The sequence below is a fragment of the Pseudonaja textilis genome, chromosome 2 (assembly GCF_049901715.1).
Source record: "Pseudonaja textilis isolate UNSWEBS1 chromosome 2, rPseTex1.2, whole genome shotgun sequence".
In the NCBI taxonomy this organism is placed as follows: domain Eukaryota; kingdom Metazoa; phylum Chordata; class Lepidosauria; order Squamata; family Elapidae; genus Pseudonaja; species Pseudonaja textilis.
Window position 1 is genome coordinate 189,284,266 of NC_141991.1, and position 17,563 is coordinate 189,301,828.

At 37.9% G+C, this 17,563-nt stretch overlaps 1 protein-coding gene across 1 annotated transcript in view; it reads left to right on the top strand.

Moving 5' to 3' along the window:
* The window catches only part of GLDC (glycine decarboxylase), a 37,543-nt gene that overhangs the window by 519 nt on the left and 19,461 nt on the right, over window positions 1–17,563 (top strand). Inside the window, exons 2-4 of the mRNA XM_026703725.2 lie at window positions 516–594; window positions 13,685–13,820; window positions 16,882–17,046. Coding sequence (XP_026559510.2) covers window positions 516–594; window positions 13,685–13,820; window positions 16,882–17,046 — 380 coding nt within the window. The remainder of the gene's footprint in view (window positions 1–515; window positions 595–13,684; window positions 13,821–16,881; window positions 17,047–17,563) is intronic.

The following is a 17,563-nucleotide window of genomic DNA, read 5'->3' on the forward strand; positions in this document are numbered from 1 at the left end:
CTTGTACTCGCTCTTTCTTTCTTTCTTTCCTTCCTTCTTTCTTTCTTTCTTTTCTTTCTTTCTTTCTTTCTTTCTTTCTTTCCTTCCTTCTTTCTTTCTTTCTTTTCTTTCTTTCTTTCCTTCCGTCTGTCTCTCTCGTTCTCGCGTACGCTTTCTGTCTTTCTTCCTTCCCTCCCCCGCCCCCCTAGTTTCTCTAACATTTCCCCCTGGAGCAGCACCCGATTTGCTTTGTCTTTGCATCCCTCTCCCTCTGAGTCACATCATCCCACATACATCGTTTTCTACCATGTCACATCAACTGATCTCCATTCGAAAGGGAGGAAGAATGTGAGTGGAATTTCACAAAAATCTCTTTTTGTTAGTGAGAGGCTTAATGAACATTTCTCAAACCTCTTGAGAAATTCCATTTACCATGCCTCACTTTTAGCCTCTTTGACTATGGATCTTACTAGAAGTGGAGGTCTAAACTTGCTGGTGATTCTTATGATGCTTTGATGTCTCCCTTGTATTTTTAGACGATTGATGAGCTGATCAATAGAACAATTCCTGCTAATATCCGCTTGCAACGGCCTCTGAAGATGGATGACCATATATGTAAGTGTCCTTTTCACACAATTGTTATTATGGTTATGTGCCATCAAATTGGGGTTGACTCTTAGCAACCACATGGGTGCTGTAAAAACCCAAATTAAAATCTCCTCTTTTTCCCCTTGTGTGTACTCTACAGTAATTAACCACTCAACTTTATAGGAAAATTACATTTTTCTCATCCATACTAGATGCAGTTTTATATTCATAGCAAGATTTGATTGTCATTTCAGATCTTCCAATAAAAAATATACAAAGGCACTATGCTAGTCTTCAATGTTCTTGTAATTATATCTAAATACAGTATCATGGAAATATTTATTGCTTCTAACCTATTGTTACAGAAAATTTTATTTAGGAAGGCAGAGGAAGAGGTTTTTCAAAGTAAAATATGAAAGCTTTTAAAACAGATTTAAAAGAAACTACCAAAGAACTATAATGTAGCTATGTGTAGGTTAAGTATTTCAGAAGTATATTTCTGAAATGTATTAATCTTCCTTGTACAGTACTGTTATTTGAATAACTTCTGGGCTCTAGGTATAGGTTCACTGTTATATGCATTCAGGATTGCCAGGTAGAATGTATTTTAAATATACGTTGTTTAGCTGCAAAGACACTGCCTGTGTTAGGAGTTTGGATTTGACTACCTTAATCCAAATTACATGTTCTGGTGTATCTATTTCTGGTGTTATTACAAATGTGATATGCTAGTAACATTTAACCACAAAAGCTAGATATATCCTATTCAATTCATACTTGGATAAGAACATAGCCAGGAAATCAGAAAACGGAAGTTTAGTCTGGGAAATGAGAAAAAGGATGTTGCAAACCCTTTCTATATTTTATAAAGTTAGAGGGGAAATTATAATGTTTTTCTGGATCCATTAAGTTGAGTGTGAGGGAATCTATCTTTTGGTTGTCCACAAACAATTCCAAAAATATAATTTAAATTATTTTTTCGGAACATCTTCCTTCACTAAGCACAGAGCACTTTTTCAAAACAGTTCGAGTACTTTTGATTGGAATAGAATTAATTTATACATAAAATAATTTCTATGGGGAGAGGAAGGGAAAAAGTTGGAAAACAATATTAATTCTTATTTATAAAGAGCACCCTATGCATAATGTGAAAATGCTCTGTTAACAAAGATTTCTTCCTGGTACCTACGGCATAGACAGATAAATAGAAGTTGTAGACAGTAAGTATAATTGTATTACGGCTTTTAGATACCCAGAAGATTACTGTATTTCATGCATAACTTGCTGGATGTTTATTTTTGCTGATATTTTGGTACATAACATATGAGGGATTTTCAGCCTCTTGCTCTACTTTTGATGTGGCTCATCAGCAATTTGAGGATAAACTTTTGGCCTTGCAGCTTTTGTCAAGTTCCTAGCTAGTTCAATCTGGTTCCTTTTGATGACATCACAGAACAGAAGCTGCAGCCAGAATAAAAGAGCCAGAGAGGTGATACAATCAAAAAAAGGGAAGCACAAAGCAAAGAATCCATATGTGATGAAAAATTACTGTACTTCCTATTTTATTTGCGTCTTTATGTCAACGTAGCTTTTAATTTTCTTAGTAAGCTATCTTTCTTTTTGTGACTGAATAATTAGTGATCTTTGTCTGAAAGTATATTTGGAATCTTCAAAATCAGGAACATCAGAGTATTAATATTTAAAGGAATGTAGCTAAATGACTTTCAAGAGAAACATAATTGAATTAACCCAGATAAAATACCTGCAATGTTAGGTCTCCATATCAAGGTTGCAGAAATCCAAACATTTACTAGATGGTAGCAAAGAGATACAAATAGTAATAAAAATAAGCTTAAATGTTGTTGCCAGTTAGTGATCAAATGGATTTATGCTGATCAGATACAGTAGCATAGGAATCATATGTCTCAGCCAAACTATATAATATTGAAGCTATTGGGGAAGATCCATTTCTAATAAGCAGTGGAGCAAGTAGGAATTCCCAGATTTTTTGTTAGTTCAAAAAAAAAAGTGAGGAAATAATATAGTTTGCCTTGCTTCTGCTACTAGCTAAAGAAGTCAAGGAGCAACATAATGGTTCGTGGTAAGTAATGTATGGCTTGATATAACATGGGTGTGGCCATCAAGAAGATTAAATGTATTCTATATATTTATAATATTTCTAAACCATCTTTAAAGCCAAATTTCTTTCAGTCCTAAGCTAGACTTCCATATTATTAGCCAACAATCTTTGATTCCCGGAGATACCATTAGTACCTGCTAAGTTAACCTTGTTAAGCTATTGATATCTACACTATTTTGCAATTTCCTTGGTGCTTTCTGAGCTTGGTTGTTTTCTTGTAGACGTTTCATTACCCAACTAGGTAACATCATCAGTGCTGTAGATCAAGGACCTCATAGTTCAACTCTGAATTACAAATATGATCTTCTATCAGTATTTATACACACACACACACACACACACACACACACACACAATATGCTGAGTATTTAAATGTGTGCATTTCCAGAGTGTAAATGAAGCACAACCACCACTTCTTTTTAAAAAATATATTTTAAGTTGTGAAAATCTCACACTTTTTAGTTTCAGTTCTGGCCATTCTGTTTACATTTCCTTCTTCCTTAACTGAAATACACAATCAGGAGTTATTTAAATCCACTGTATCTCAATATTACCCTAAAGGGACTTTTTTTGTCTCTATGCTTCAGCATTATTTCATCTCAGGCATGAGTCTTCTGTAATGCCTAATATAGATAGAGAGGACCATTTAGCCTCTGCAGGCTAAGGTTTAATTAGTCTATATCAAATTAGTAAGACCAAACATAATGTAGTTTCTTTGGCATTAAATAAAATCAATGAAGCTGATGGTGAGATTATCTGTTAGGGAAGATTAGCCATTTCTTGCTTCATTTATTTGCAATTTTCAGAGTTCACGTATTCCATCTGGGTCAACTGGTCAGTTCTATGAATTAACTACTTCTGTAACAGGTGATGGTCTCATCAGGGATCCTATGATATGAAAGAGAAATTGGGAGTTTTGGTAGGCAACCCTTTTTGATGAAGAAATAGAATCAACACTATTGTCCAACCACATTGCTTGTTTGTATGGCACTTTTCCTAGGATGGGAGTTACTTTGGCATTTAAATAATGCCAAGTAATAAAGAATACTGAATTTTTAAGTACATCCATCTTGTGGGTTATGTTACTGAACATACTTCTAGGTATCCCTGAGTCAGACTGATGAGAATAATGTATTGTAGAATGGTTTCAGTTTCAATTTCTACCTCTGATTAGGAGATATCCTGATCACCCAAATTCAGCCTAGGCTCACCAGAGGCTGCTCATAGATGAACTACTTTTTATGATAGTATGCGCAGCTAGGGTTTTGTGCAGCATCACAAAAGATCCATTAGACCCTGATGGGCCAATAGCAACAGCACTTTGATTTATAAGCTGCTTCACAACCCTCTCTAAGCGGTTTACAGAGTCAGCACATTGCCCCCAACAATGTGGCTCCTCTTTTTACCCACCTCGAAAGGATGGAAGGCTGAGTCAACCTTGAGCTTGGTGAGATTTGAACTGCCAAATTGCAGGGAGCCAGCAGGCAGCAGAAGTAGCCTGCAGTACTGCACTCTAACCACTGCGCCACAGTGGCTCAATCTTTCACAGAGCATTCTAAATAACCATAATTCATTTAAATTTTAGATATTATCACTTTGTGGTAATTTTACATATTATCATATTTAATGTAAATTTAATGTTACATTATAATGTAGGCTGACCTCCCTTATAGATGTTAGGTTGTTTTATAATTGCATTTTAACTTTGTCTTAAGCTTTATTTTATCATCTACTAAAATATATCCACAGAACACTTTGCTAGCACTGGTCTGTCAGTAAACTAAATTGGAAAAAAAATGAAATTGAATGGTTGAAAAAAACTAGTATATATTTTCATCATATTTAGAAAAATTCTAGAATATTGATGGACTTATGTTCTATTATGTCTGTAAAGCCAAGAGTTGTGTATTCAGAACATTAACTTCTGTTGAATGCTTCTGTATCTTCGGCAAAACTTGTTAGCAGATTCCAGTTTTCCTTGAAAGTTACATAGGAACCCTGCTTGCTGAGTAATTGGGCTGGACTGTGGTCATATGACTTGTTTTCATGGAAGCTGAATGGTGGGTTTCATGTCTATAATACTTTATTCATCCGAGCTGCATGGTAGTAGCCAGAATGTGAAATTATAATTTAGTTAATTACAGGGAGTCCTTTGTTACCCACAACAGTTGGGGACAGAACTGCTATTGCTAAACAATTGATAATAATGCACAATGACCATGCTACTTAGTGACTTTAAGTTACGGCAATCCCTGTTGCTGTCATTAAGTGAGGACAATGTGGTTGGAAAGAGACTGACTAAGCCAGTGGGAGGAGTCAAATAGGAAATTAGCCTGGAACCTTTATGTTGGCATGAGATGGCAAAATCTTTCTCTCTCTCTCACACACACACACACCAACACACCCACACACACACACCCCACACACACACGTTGTTGAACCTAGTCAAATCTAGGTGCAAACTGCCACTCTGAGAAGATTTCCAGGTTTGAACAATAAAATGGCTAATTAAAGTTTTCATGTGTGGATCTGATTGTTCATGCCTGACACATGCAGGCTATTAAATGAGGACTTCACATGACCGTGACTTCCAACATCCTGCTAACTTCCCCATTTACTTTGCTTATGGGAAGCCACCAAGGAATGCCAGAAATCACAATCACATTATGTCAGGGATATTGTGATGGTCAGAACTCGGAAGACTCATTGTAAATACCCTTCGTTCAATACAATTGAAAATTCAATGGTCACTGAACAGATGGATGTAAGCCAAAGACTACCTTTACAATAGGTGGTTTTTTTTCTATGAATTGTTATGAAATATCTCCAGCGTATATGAGAGATATGGTTAAAAAAAAATGTAAACGTTTAACAATTTTATCTTTTTAAAGAAAAGTTATTGCCTGCTAATGCTTGGTTATTATATTTAGAAACTGACTGGCAATGCTAATGTGCTTTTAAAACTATGTAGGGTCTTGGAAAATGCAGACATTTCTCCTGGTAAAAGTAACACCTTGTTTCTGAAGATGCCTAAAAATTATCATTAGCCTGAAAATGCAGAACAGGTAGTCCTCAACTTACAACCATTCAATTAATGACTACTCAAAGCTACAGCTCTGAAAAGGTGAATCATGCCTGTTTTTCACACTTACGACCATTGCAGCATCCTCAGGTCACATGATCAAAATTTGGACATTTGACAACTGGCTCATATTTATGACGGTTGCAATTTCCCAGTGCCATGTGATCATATTTTGTGAACTTCTGACAAGCAAAGTCAATTTGGAAGCCAAGTTCACTTAACAACTATGTTACTAAATTAACTACTGCAGCGAATCATTTAACAGCTATGGCAAGAAAAATGGGGCCAAATTCATTTAACAACTATCTTGCTTATCAACATAAATTTTGGGCTCAATTGTGGTCATAAGCTGAGGACTATCCTTATTCCCTTTTCTCTCTCATTTTCAGTTCTGATAGAGCAGTGCCAAAGATCAATGAGCAAAGTTAAGATCATTGCCTGTAATCACGTTATGCAATTCCTTCGGCTCATAATAATCAAGGTCAAAACAGGCGTTTATTAATCCAAATGAAATTCCTAGCTGAAGTTGCTGAATAAATACTTAACTATTTCCAGAATAGTGGGTTTACTATATAGTACATTTTGTCTTCACTGCAGGAACAAATGGGCTGAGTCAGGTGGCTAATTGCCAAGTATTTCATAATAAGTATTTACACTCCTTTGGATTCAGTACATTGTTTACAGTTTTCTCCAAGTCGAGGCATAAAGGCCAATGTCTGTTCTATGATATGATAAATAACACTAACAAAGATATCTTAAAACTTCACTTGAACTGGTTGTGCTAAATCATTATTATACTGCTGCAACTCAGATTCACAGAAACTTTTTTTTTCTTTTGAAGCAAAACATTAAAATATGGTAAACCAAAAAGAATGATAATTCTTGAGTGAGCAAGATTGTGCACGCCAGGAGTTTTGGTTCACAAATTACAAGTCCTCTGCTATCAATTGTATTGTCCCAGGTGCCCTAAAATTGAGAGATTTTGTATTATGGGCAGAGTATTCACACAATCCATTTAGCAGGTCTTGTCCTGTCACCTATTTCTGTCCAACAGTCTTGTAGCACTAGCTGAGATATCACCAGAATGTCTTAAGTTATTTTTCTTCGGTGCTGATACCTAAGTTGCTTTGCAAATTCTTTGATTTATTTAATAATTAAAGAGTTCTAAAGGCTGCATATTCCAGACTATAAATGCAAAGCACTAATTTCTTGTTAAAATGTTTTAAGTTGTGAAAATCTTTTCACTTTTCAGTTTTTCTGTTTACTTTTTTTATTCTGTTCAAGATGTGCTTTTCCTGTTTCTATATCTCAAATATATAGTTTTAGAAGGTGAACTCTATCTCAATATGTCCCAAGGAGAATTTTTGCCTTCTGTTTCTCAGCATTATTTTGTTCCCAGCTTGTTTTTTATTGCCTTATTATTTGATAAGACTTAATATAAATGGAATGGACCAACCAGTAATTTAACCTCTGTGGGCTAATGCTTATTTGTGTATGTGTGTGAGAGAGAGCACACATGTACCTTTGAGTCTATCTTGATTCATTGAGTCTCTGCAGGTTTTTTTGGCGAGATTTTTCAAAACTGGTTTGCCATTGCCCATTTCTTATCGCTAAGAAAGAAAAATTACCCAGTCACCTAGCTTTTTTTGTGCTTAAGGCAAGACTAAAATGCAGACTCTCCTGGTGTCTAACCCAGTGCCTTTAACCACTAATCTTATTTCATTCTTCAACACAGTGACTAAATTAGTAGACCAGCAAAATACTGTGGACATAATATATTTAGATTTCAGCAAGGCGTTCAACAAAGTAGACCACAACCTACTTCTTAGTAAGCTAGAAAAAAGTGGTATAGATAGCACCACCATGGACTTACAACTGGCTGGCAAACCGTACTCAACAAGTAGTCCTTAATGCAGGGGTGGGCAAACTACGGCCCGCGGGCCACATCTGGCCCATTGGTCTGTCCAATCCGGCCCGCCCCTGAAAAAAAATCGCTGGGCGTGGCGTATTGCCCTGCGCCGTGTGGCCCCCAAAGCTGCAAAACAGTGCGGAGCACTCTCGGGGTAGGAAAGAAAAGAACTTTGCAAAGGCCTCGGCTGGGAGTTCGAAATCACCTTCGAGTGCGACCTCTCCGAAGGTGAGTTCCCGCCGATCTCCCTTTTTTTCCCGGGGCTTCCAGGCTTAAACTGTGCAAAGGCAAAGTTTGCAGGCAGGAGCGTCTTCTCGCCAAGGAGCAGGAAGGGTTCCACCCAGTGGGTGGGCGGGCTGCTTGGAGCGGGCTACTTGGAACCACCTAAAGCTAGGCCGCTGCTGGTGGAGCCTTGCCCTGCCTTGGTGCCCCGTTTCCTGGCTCGGCGGTCCTGCTCGGGCGGCACTTTAAAAGCCTGCTCCCAGCACCCGAGCAACTTCCCAGCAACTTGCGGCTTTCTTTTTCCTCGTGGGCGCTCGCACCTGGCCCCAAGCCACATGGCGGAGGGGAAACCCAGAGCGCTGCTGGGTCGCCTCCTCCAAGCAGCCCGCCCGCCCACTGGGCGGAACCCTTCCCACTCCTCGGCAGGAAGACGCTCCCGCCTGCAAACTTTGCCTATGCAAAGTTTAAGCCTGGAAGCCCGAGCAACTTCCCAGAAACTTGCGACTTCCTTTTTCCTCGCGGGCGCTCGTGCCTGGCCCCGAGCTGTGTGGTGGAGGGGAAGCCCGGCGGGTGGGCAGGCTGCTTGGAGGAGGCGACCTGGCGGCGCTCCGGGCTTCCCCTCCGCCGCGTGGCTTGGGGCCAGGCGCGAACGCCCGTGAGTTAAAAGGAAGCCGAAAGTTGCTGGGAAGTTGCTCGGGTTTCCGGGGCTTCCAGGCTTAAACTTTGCAAAGGCAAAGTTTGCAATGAATGGTAATTATAGTGTGTTTAAAACTACCTAAGCTCTTACGAGAAAGAGGGCATCTTTCCAGGGAAAACTAACACCTTGTTTCTGAACCTAAAAGTTAATATTGGACTGAATGTGCAGTATTCATTTTTTTCTCCCTCTGACTTCTAATTCTGATATAATGGTGCCAAAAGATCAATGAACTTTGTTCTTGGACACTAAGATTATTGCCTATCATCCTGTTATGCAATTCCTTCTGCTAGGAAAAATAAGCAAGGTCAGAACAGGCATGTATTTAGCAAAAGGAATCGCCAGCTGAAGTTCCTGAATGATTAGCTAACTAGTTCCAACAAAGGTGACTTGCTGTAGTATGTTTCATCATAACTGCTTCCCTAGAAAATTAGGAGAAGTGGGCTGAGTCAAGTGGCTTATTGCCAAAGCCTTCTTAAAAGTGTTTACTGCCTTCTTGGATTTCAAGTTCTCGGTTCAGTATATTGTTTACAGCTTCCTCCAGGTTGATGTATAATCGAAGGCCAATATCTGTTCTATGATATGATAAATACTGCTTACAAAAGGATTGTAAATGTTTTGTACTTTAGTCTAGGCTACCTTTTTTCTGGCAAAAATTGTTTCTTTAAAACATTGTTTAATACTCATCTGGAGTTCAAGCTCAATCCAAACATTATCTGGAACTGATCTTACTACATCATTGTACCTCAGGATTCAATGAACCTCTTTCTTTTGAAACAAAAAGTTAAAATATAATAACCCTCCCTGCCAAAAAAAAAAAAGAATGTTAATTGGGTATATAAGATGGTATGCTTTTTGACCCCAAATGACCAGTCATCTGCTATTGGCTGAGATGACTAAAGTTGATGAGTCCTAAAGCACAAAACTCTGGAGGTACAAAATTATATTAACTTATTAGCTCAAAAGTAGAAGGAACTGATTAGTTGCATAATTGTTATCTTAAGATATAAATCATTAGGCAATAGCTGTGTTGTAATATTGGTATGGAATTAATGTATTATTAATGTGAGTCCAGTAGTTCAAAAAGCTACAGGAGAGCCCAAACTGACTACCACAAGAAAAACACTTACGATAAAGATTCCAAATGCAAGCGTATCAACATACAAATCATCTTCCATAATAGATTTAATGATGCATTGGTGGGGGCTTATACTTTGATCAATATACCAAACTCCATTATTTACATAGTTCCCATTATATAGCCTATTTCACATCTCCACGCAGCTATTCCTGTCTGTGTCATGCTTTGGAAAGACGTTTTTCTGAAATTTGGCCTCCATTATCATATTTAAATCAATGTTTTGCTCACTTTTTAAAAAAAGTTATCTGCCACATCTGTCACAAAACAGGTGCAGTCTTTGAACTATCTGGATTTCTTCTTGTAGTAATGTAGTTTAATCCTTGAAATTTGTGTTGGTGGCAGGTTATTGATAAGCTAGATGGATCCTGCCATTCAAGAAAAATAAATCCTGACATGCTTGGTAAAATGACCACCTAGATTATTTACTGCCTGTATGAGGAAGATCTCACTTCCAAGAATTTAAAGTCTGGAATGTTTCTATTAGTTTATTTATTTTTTCCCAGGGCTAACCTGTTCCTTCCACATCCCCCATCACAGTTTGATAGGATTCCCTTTGGACTGTATACAAAGGAAGGGCCTGTCTTTAAATTAAATGAGTATAGGGTTTCCCATTTTCTCAGAGTTATATTAACCTATTTGTTTCCATCATTGACTACTACAAGTTTCTTATGCATAAATTGTACCATTTGGGCAACATAAGCACTCCTACTTACCTCTAAACGTGTATTGGAATAGTCTGGGATATCCACAGGATGTGATGAAAAATATCAAGATGACAGCAGATGGCATTATGACAGGGAAATCAAAATCCTGGTGGTTTTTCATGTTGGTTGCACAAGTGTGACAACATTTGAAAAAAACATGAGGAACTTTGATCATAACATCACAGCCACCATCTTAACTTTTCACAGACACTGCAGATACCCTGGGAATAATGATGGCCAGAAATAGTTTTAAGGGTTAAAATAAAGATCATGCCATTACTAGCGATGATTCATATCAAGCTTCATATCTCATCAGATCTTCTCATTTATGCTGTTTATATAAATCTAAGTATTGTGGCATGGGTCTTTTTTGTTTTTTTGCTGAATTCAAGTCATGTTTGTACAGGACAGTTCCTTTAATTCTCCTAACAGTATGCAGGCATAAGTAGGCATTAAGGGCTCAGAGATGCTGCTGTTATGGTCGATGACCTGGTTCAAGGAGAAAAAGAATGATGTCTTAGAAAGGCTCATAGAGGAAAATGGCAACCAGCTTAGAAAGAAATACAAATTATCACAGCAAATAACTTAGATTGATCAAGATGGTCTGCTCCAAAGATGATCACTTTGAAGCCATTAGTCATAAATCCCAACAAATAGCCAAGAATGGAGACAAAAGAATAAGCAGCTTAACTCAATGGTAAAATGGTTTATAAATGACCAGTTCATCATATCAAAAATAGAAGATGTAGCAAAAGAGCTATGGACAGTGTGGCAAACATGTATTTGAACATGAACATTTAAACAGCAAGCCATGCCTGTTTTGTAAGTAATTTAAATGAGGGTCAAGAAGAAAGAGGGAAGGCATGAGCATTTGAATTCTATGTCGGATACAACTGAAGTGAACTGGTTCTAAATCAAAGGCAACCATAGTTTAGCACTTCTGTTTGGAAAAGACCAGAGATGAATCTGACATTAAAATATATCAAAAACTGATCAAGAGCAGGGATGGGGGAATATCCATAGGAGGGCTTTGTGCAAAGTCAAAAGCAACTCCTGTCCCCTTTCATCCTAGAATGTTGGCTCCATGTAAGGATTCAGTCTGTTAATTGCAACCCATCTTTGATGTATTTGAAACCATAGTAAAAATAGTCCAGATGCTTGGCTGCTTTGGAAAAGACAAAGCAACAACAGCCAAACTAATAGCAAATCATCTGGAAGGTTTCCAATAATTAATAAAAAATAGTTAGGACCTTCTATCTATTGGCAGAGTGACCAGATCAGATAATGCATGTTGCTATTGTGCAGAAGAAACTAACTGCTGCTACAATGAAAAGTTATATGGAACCACTTAAAGCCAAATTGCTAGAAACCCCAACTTAAAATTTGCTGGATCTGCAGATTTACACCACCAACAGATGTGTTCTGTGTATAACCTATGTATTCACTGCTTTCCCCCCCACAAACCTATTTTGCCATTGCAGTCTGATGAAATTTGCCAAGTTCTTATTCAGATACTCTAACAATTAGAATCCTGAGAACTATAGTTTCATTTCAGCTATTATTTATTAATAGTTGTAAATTAACAGTTCCTGTAATTCTTTCAGGAGAAGCAGTATTATCCAACATATCTTCTTTTATTTCTGTACAGCAGTTTTATCATCCAAGATTTTTTTTTTATCATTTACTATAAAGGTAGAAAAAAGATTTGATATTGATGTTCACAATCTTTGGTAGAATAGACACTGATTAACTTGCAAGCGCTTCCAGAATTTGTATTTGGGGTATTAATTCTGCAATTGTACCCTGTCACCATATAGTTTTTTTTAAAATTATCATTTGTTTCAAGATAACTTGCAGCTGTTCATGACTGCTAAGCCTAGTGATATTCAACCACGTGCTGGGGGATTTCTTCAGTGCATTCAGTGTAGATCTGTATAATTTTATATTTCTTTTACTTTAAGCAGCACAAGGATATTACTGGAATTATGGCAACTGAAACTTTTTATTAGGGATTAGGCTTCAAAGATATTTGATCTTCATTGGAAAGGCTACCAATATGCTTTTCACAGGTGACTGATTTTTTTCTCTGTATATTTTCAAGGGCAGAATCCATGGGAAATCTAAGCTCCCCAACAAAATATATGGAGTTGTCCTCAGACTGATAGCAGCGCATTACATTTTTAATAACCTTTTCTGTGTAGTTTAACAAAAGTTAGCCCACGGACTCCACACTGGTTCAGCATGATGCTGTTGTAATGTGATTGATTTGCTTTCAGCTCACAAGATGTCCAAATCCACACAAAGAAAGATTTCATGATAGAATCCATAGTGAATGGGGCTATGTGTTAAGGTTACCTATGGATGAGTATACATTTAATTTATTGATTTATTGATTCAGAAGCTTGAGACTACATGTATAGCATCCTAAAATTTTACTTTTATTGTGTTTCATCTATTCCTTAATGACTGCCCCACATGAAATCAAGGAAATAAAATCAGTTTAACAATTAAGTAAAATTAAATCAATAAAGCATTTTTCTCCAAATCACAGTTTTTGTAAATGTGGGGGACGTGCTGAAAGACCTGTTAAGTTTTTGACATAACAAGCTGTGTTATTGGGGGTAGTTAAATTCTAGTTCAACCAGCACAGTTTACGAGGTGACTTTGTACTCTTACCCTAATGTGCCACCCAGGATTCTTGCTGTGAGGGAAAATAGGAGGAAAGGGCGTTACACAGACGTGATTTATGTCAAATAGACATAAAGAAGCAGTGTGAAATGAAAGAACTTGCTTAAACATCTCAAGTGAGATAAAATAGTTGGTTTGCTTTTTATTGGTGCAAGGAAACTATGCGATTTATGTGAGAATGCAGATGAAATAAATATAGCTCCTTTAAAAATGTAGTTAAATATTTTAAGTACACTTTTGACCTCAAAAAGCTCTTGAAAACCATTTGGTTACATTACTCCTCATAAAGAAGAAATGTAACTGAAAAGTTCTGTGTAAGTTATAATAATTGTGAACGATCACCCATTTCTATAAATTTCAATATGAGAAACGGGCAAAATAAGCAGACAGTTGAAATGAAGTAACAGGGAGTCAACTCATGTTGCTGACCACTTTCATGTATATTCTCATTGAAATAGGCTAACTGGTGCAAAAGGCTTGACATGTTTAACTTTTGTTAAAATCTTCACACGATATTTTCTACCCATCTCTTTCTAGGCGAAAATGAAATTCTTGAAACTTTACACAGTATTGCCAGCAAGAATAAAATCTGGAGATCTTATATTGGCATGGGTTATTACAACTGCTCCGTCCCTCCAGCCATTGCAAGGAATTTGTTGGAGAACGCTGGATGGTAATGTACCATTTTTATTATTAAATACAGAGAGAGGCGGGGAGGGAGAGAGATTGCATTGTCTATGTCAACATGCTAGAGAACGTTTGAATACCACAGTTCTATTTACGCTGGTTCAGAAGAGGTCGTGAGAGAAAAGACAACTATTTTAAAAAAAACAACTATCTTTATGTTTGCTATTTTCCTAGCTTTTATGCAAAACCAGAAGTTACATAAGTAATCCTTTTAATACATTGATTCATTTATATAAAAATTATACGTGGTATAAGAATCTTGCTGTTATCCCCCAGCGTATTTATGTGTGCATGGCAGTGTTGGAAGTTCCCACAGCACATAAAGATCTTTTCTTGATAAGCGTAGAGTATAAAAATTACAAATACCGAGACATGAAAATGCTTGTTGTACCGCTTCTTATGGAGTCTAGTGTGAGGGCTGCACATCACTAAAACTGCAATGAAGTTTAGAGGACAAGTAGTCCTTGACTTACAACCGTTCATTTAGTGACCATTCGAAGTTACAATGGCACTGAAAAAAGCGATTTGTGACCATTTTTCACACTTACAACCATTGCACTATCCCCGCGGTCATGGGATCAAAATCCAGATGCACCTTCTGACAAGCAAAGACAATGGGAAAGCCAGATTCACTTAACAATCGTGTCAACTGCAGTGATTCACTTAACAACTGTGGCCAGCAGTGTTGTAAAATGGGGCAAAACTCACTTAATAACCATCTCACTTAGCAACATAAATTTGGAGCTCAATTCTAGTTGTAACTCGAGAACGACCTGTGTATGGTTTGTTTCCCAGACCAGAAGGGCGATCTGCCTGTGGCCTACCTCTCCTCTGCCTGGGAAGAGAGCCTGTTGTGGTATGTTCCGTAATTCCTTCCAGCCCCTCAAAAGCAGCCATCGTAGATACTGAGTCGGCTCGCCCCACCTCCTGTCTGTCTCCCTCCTTCTTGAAGACAAGGCGCCATTCCCCTTGTGGGAATGCCCCTCGGCCACATTTTTTTTCTTGCCACAAAACAAAAGCAGCAAGGCCTGTGGAGAAGGGGAGCCGTTGGGCAGACTGGAATGTCAGTGTTTGCATGCTCCAGTTAGTCAGCTGGCAGCGGCCGTGGCAATATTGAGCTTCTTGGGAGAAGGTGCTAAGAGAGTTCGGTATATAAAAACATCGACGGTGTGGAAGTTCCTGTACACTACAATTAAGTGACAAAGGAGCCTCTGCCCAGGCTCAGAAACTCATGGACAATTTCAGACAAACAAAGGCGCAACTCTTCCACACAAGCCTCCTTCTTTTTGCCAAGCATAATAGGGAGAGGGAGGCACTAATACAACTCTAAGCCGGTTAGAGATTTTAATCAGCTTTTGATGATTGATTCCTTTATTGCAATCTTCAATTGCAGACCTGACCGTAAAGGACATGGTGTTAAGCAAAATAAGCGTATTTTGTTTTGAGAAGATATACAGAAGAGTTACATCAGATATCCTATTTGTAGGGGCATTCTGTTCTCTGTTATTAGCTTTATTCTAGTAATTGTTTCTCAAATTGGGATTACTCCAAAAATTAGGATCTACAAAGCATTTCTAATTTTCATTACGATTGGCCCTGAGGTCAGATGCCATTACAATTTTCAAAACAAGTTCATTCAGCTTTTGTTTTTAAAGGTGTTTGTTGACAGAAGCACCGTGGGCCGGTCCTTTGCTGTTTCCAGGGCAGGCCCATGGGCCCTATCTAAGCACCCCGTGGACCTGATCCAGCCCCTGGGCCTTAAGTTTGACACCCCTGTTCTGGAAGGTGTTCTGTTTTGGTTGCTGGTCAATAAAATTCACATGGAGCTCAGCAGCGTGAAATAATTATACTTAGAAGAAAAGTAACAAAGGACAGCCATTGGCTGTTTGTGATGTTGTTTTTCTTAATGAGGATAGATTTCCTCTCATAATACCACATTATTACAGTTGTGTTGTTAAAAAAAACACAAGGTTATACGTGTTGTTTAAGTTATTCCGAGCTGTTTTTATTAATTAATTAATTTATTTATATACAATGAAAAGCACAGGGAAAGCTTATTCTACAAACAAAAATAGCTTGGCTCAATAACCTACAATCAATTGTTAGTGGCATAATGTTATGGGGCTGTGTTAGACTGAACAACCTAGTTGTGCCTGGGTTTCTGAATGACTTCAGACTGTGTTGCCCTAGAAACTGAGCTAATTTAGTAAGTGATGTGACATGAACATAAATGAATGGGCAGAGAATTGAAAATATGCTTGGCTTCTTGTGGGACTCGAGAAGCCAGTCTAGACTTAACCCTAAAAACCCAGTTTACCCTAAAAACCCAGTAATTATTGCTTATGTAGTGTTTATTTTTCATGTGCTTTGTTTAATTTACTTACACCACACAATTTTTGTCAGTTCTGCAATAAATAATAGTGGTCTGTGCAATAATATTTCATGGGAAAATTGTTAAGACATAGTTCCACATATTTAAATTGAGGTGTCATTAGGAGAGTTGATTTTTACCCTCAGATCTCGGATAGTTAGCTTAAGTCCATCTTAACTAGGACGGTGCAGGTTCAATGGGGAACATGATTTGATTCATTTTAGGGCATGCATATACTTCCTGTGAAGAATATCTTAAAGGAGCAGTGTCCATCCCTGGTCCTCCACAGCTAATGTACAATCTCATGTAAGGTTTACAATGTTCCTAACAGATACAGTACTACATGCAACTGTATTACCTACTATGTTTTATGCACAGTGCTTCTCTACAATGTTTTCAATGTTTTTTTTAATTTAATATGTTTTAACATGAAATCACTACAATCTCAATAACAATAAAGATGCTGAATTAGTACTCCAATTAGTACCCAAATGTCACTTAACAACAGTGGCAAGAAAGGTTGTAATATGGGGCAAAACTCACCCAACAACTGCCTTGCTTCACAATGGACATTTTGAAGTCAGTTATGGTCATAAGCCAAGGACTATCTGTATGGTACTATAGTATTCTTTTCATGGGGAAAAGTTTAATGGGGAAAATGTGTTGCTTTTAATAGGGTGACTCAATATACCCCTTATCAGCCAGAAGTCTCCCAGGGCAGGCTGGAGAGCTTGTTGAACTACCAGACAATGGTGTGTGATCTCACCAGGATGGATGTGGCTAATGCCTCTTTGCTGGATGAAGGAACAGCGGCAGCAGAAGCCATGCAGTTGTGTCACAGGTAACAACCTCAGATTGTTAGACTGCTTTTGGAGAATGTAAAGTTCCTCAGAACTTTAGTGTTGTGGGCAAGATTGTCCACAAGGCACAATGTTGTCAAAAAACAAAAGTCAAGATGCACATAAAAGGAGGTGAAGTTTTGATCACAGCATTGTGACTGCCATCTTGAGTTTTTCATCACAATCTGCAGATACCCTTGAATACTTCATTATATGGAAGAGACTGAAAACAACCCATAGGCCTATATTCTAAATCAGGTGTGTCCAACCTTGTCAACGTTAAGACCTGTGGACTTCAAGTCCCATGAATTCTCCATGGCTAAGGAATTCTGGGAGTTGAAGTCCACAGATCTTAAAGTTGACAAGCTTGGATAGCCCTGATATAAATGATAATGAGATAGAAACACCAAAGGAAGGTGTAATATTTGCAGCCATTGATAATTTGTGGGAAGCCATATATTTTTTCCTGGGTTCCCTCCATTCCCAAAATCTGTTGTTCAGAGATACAGGAACAGAATA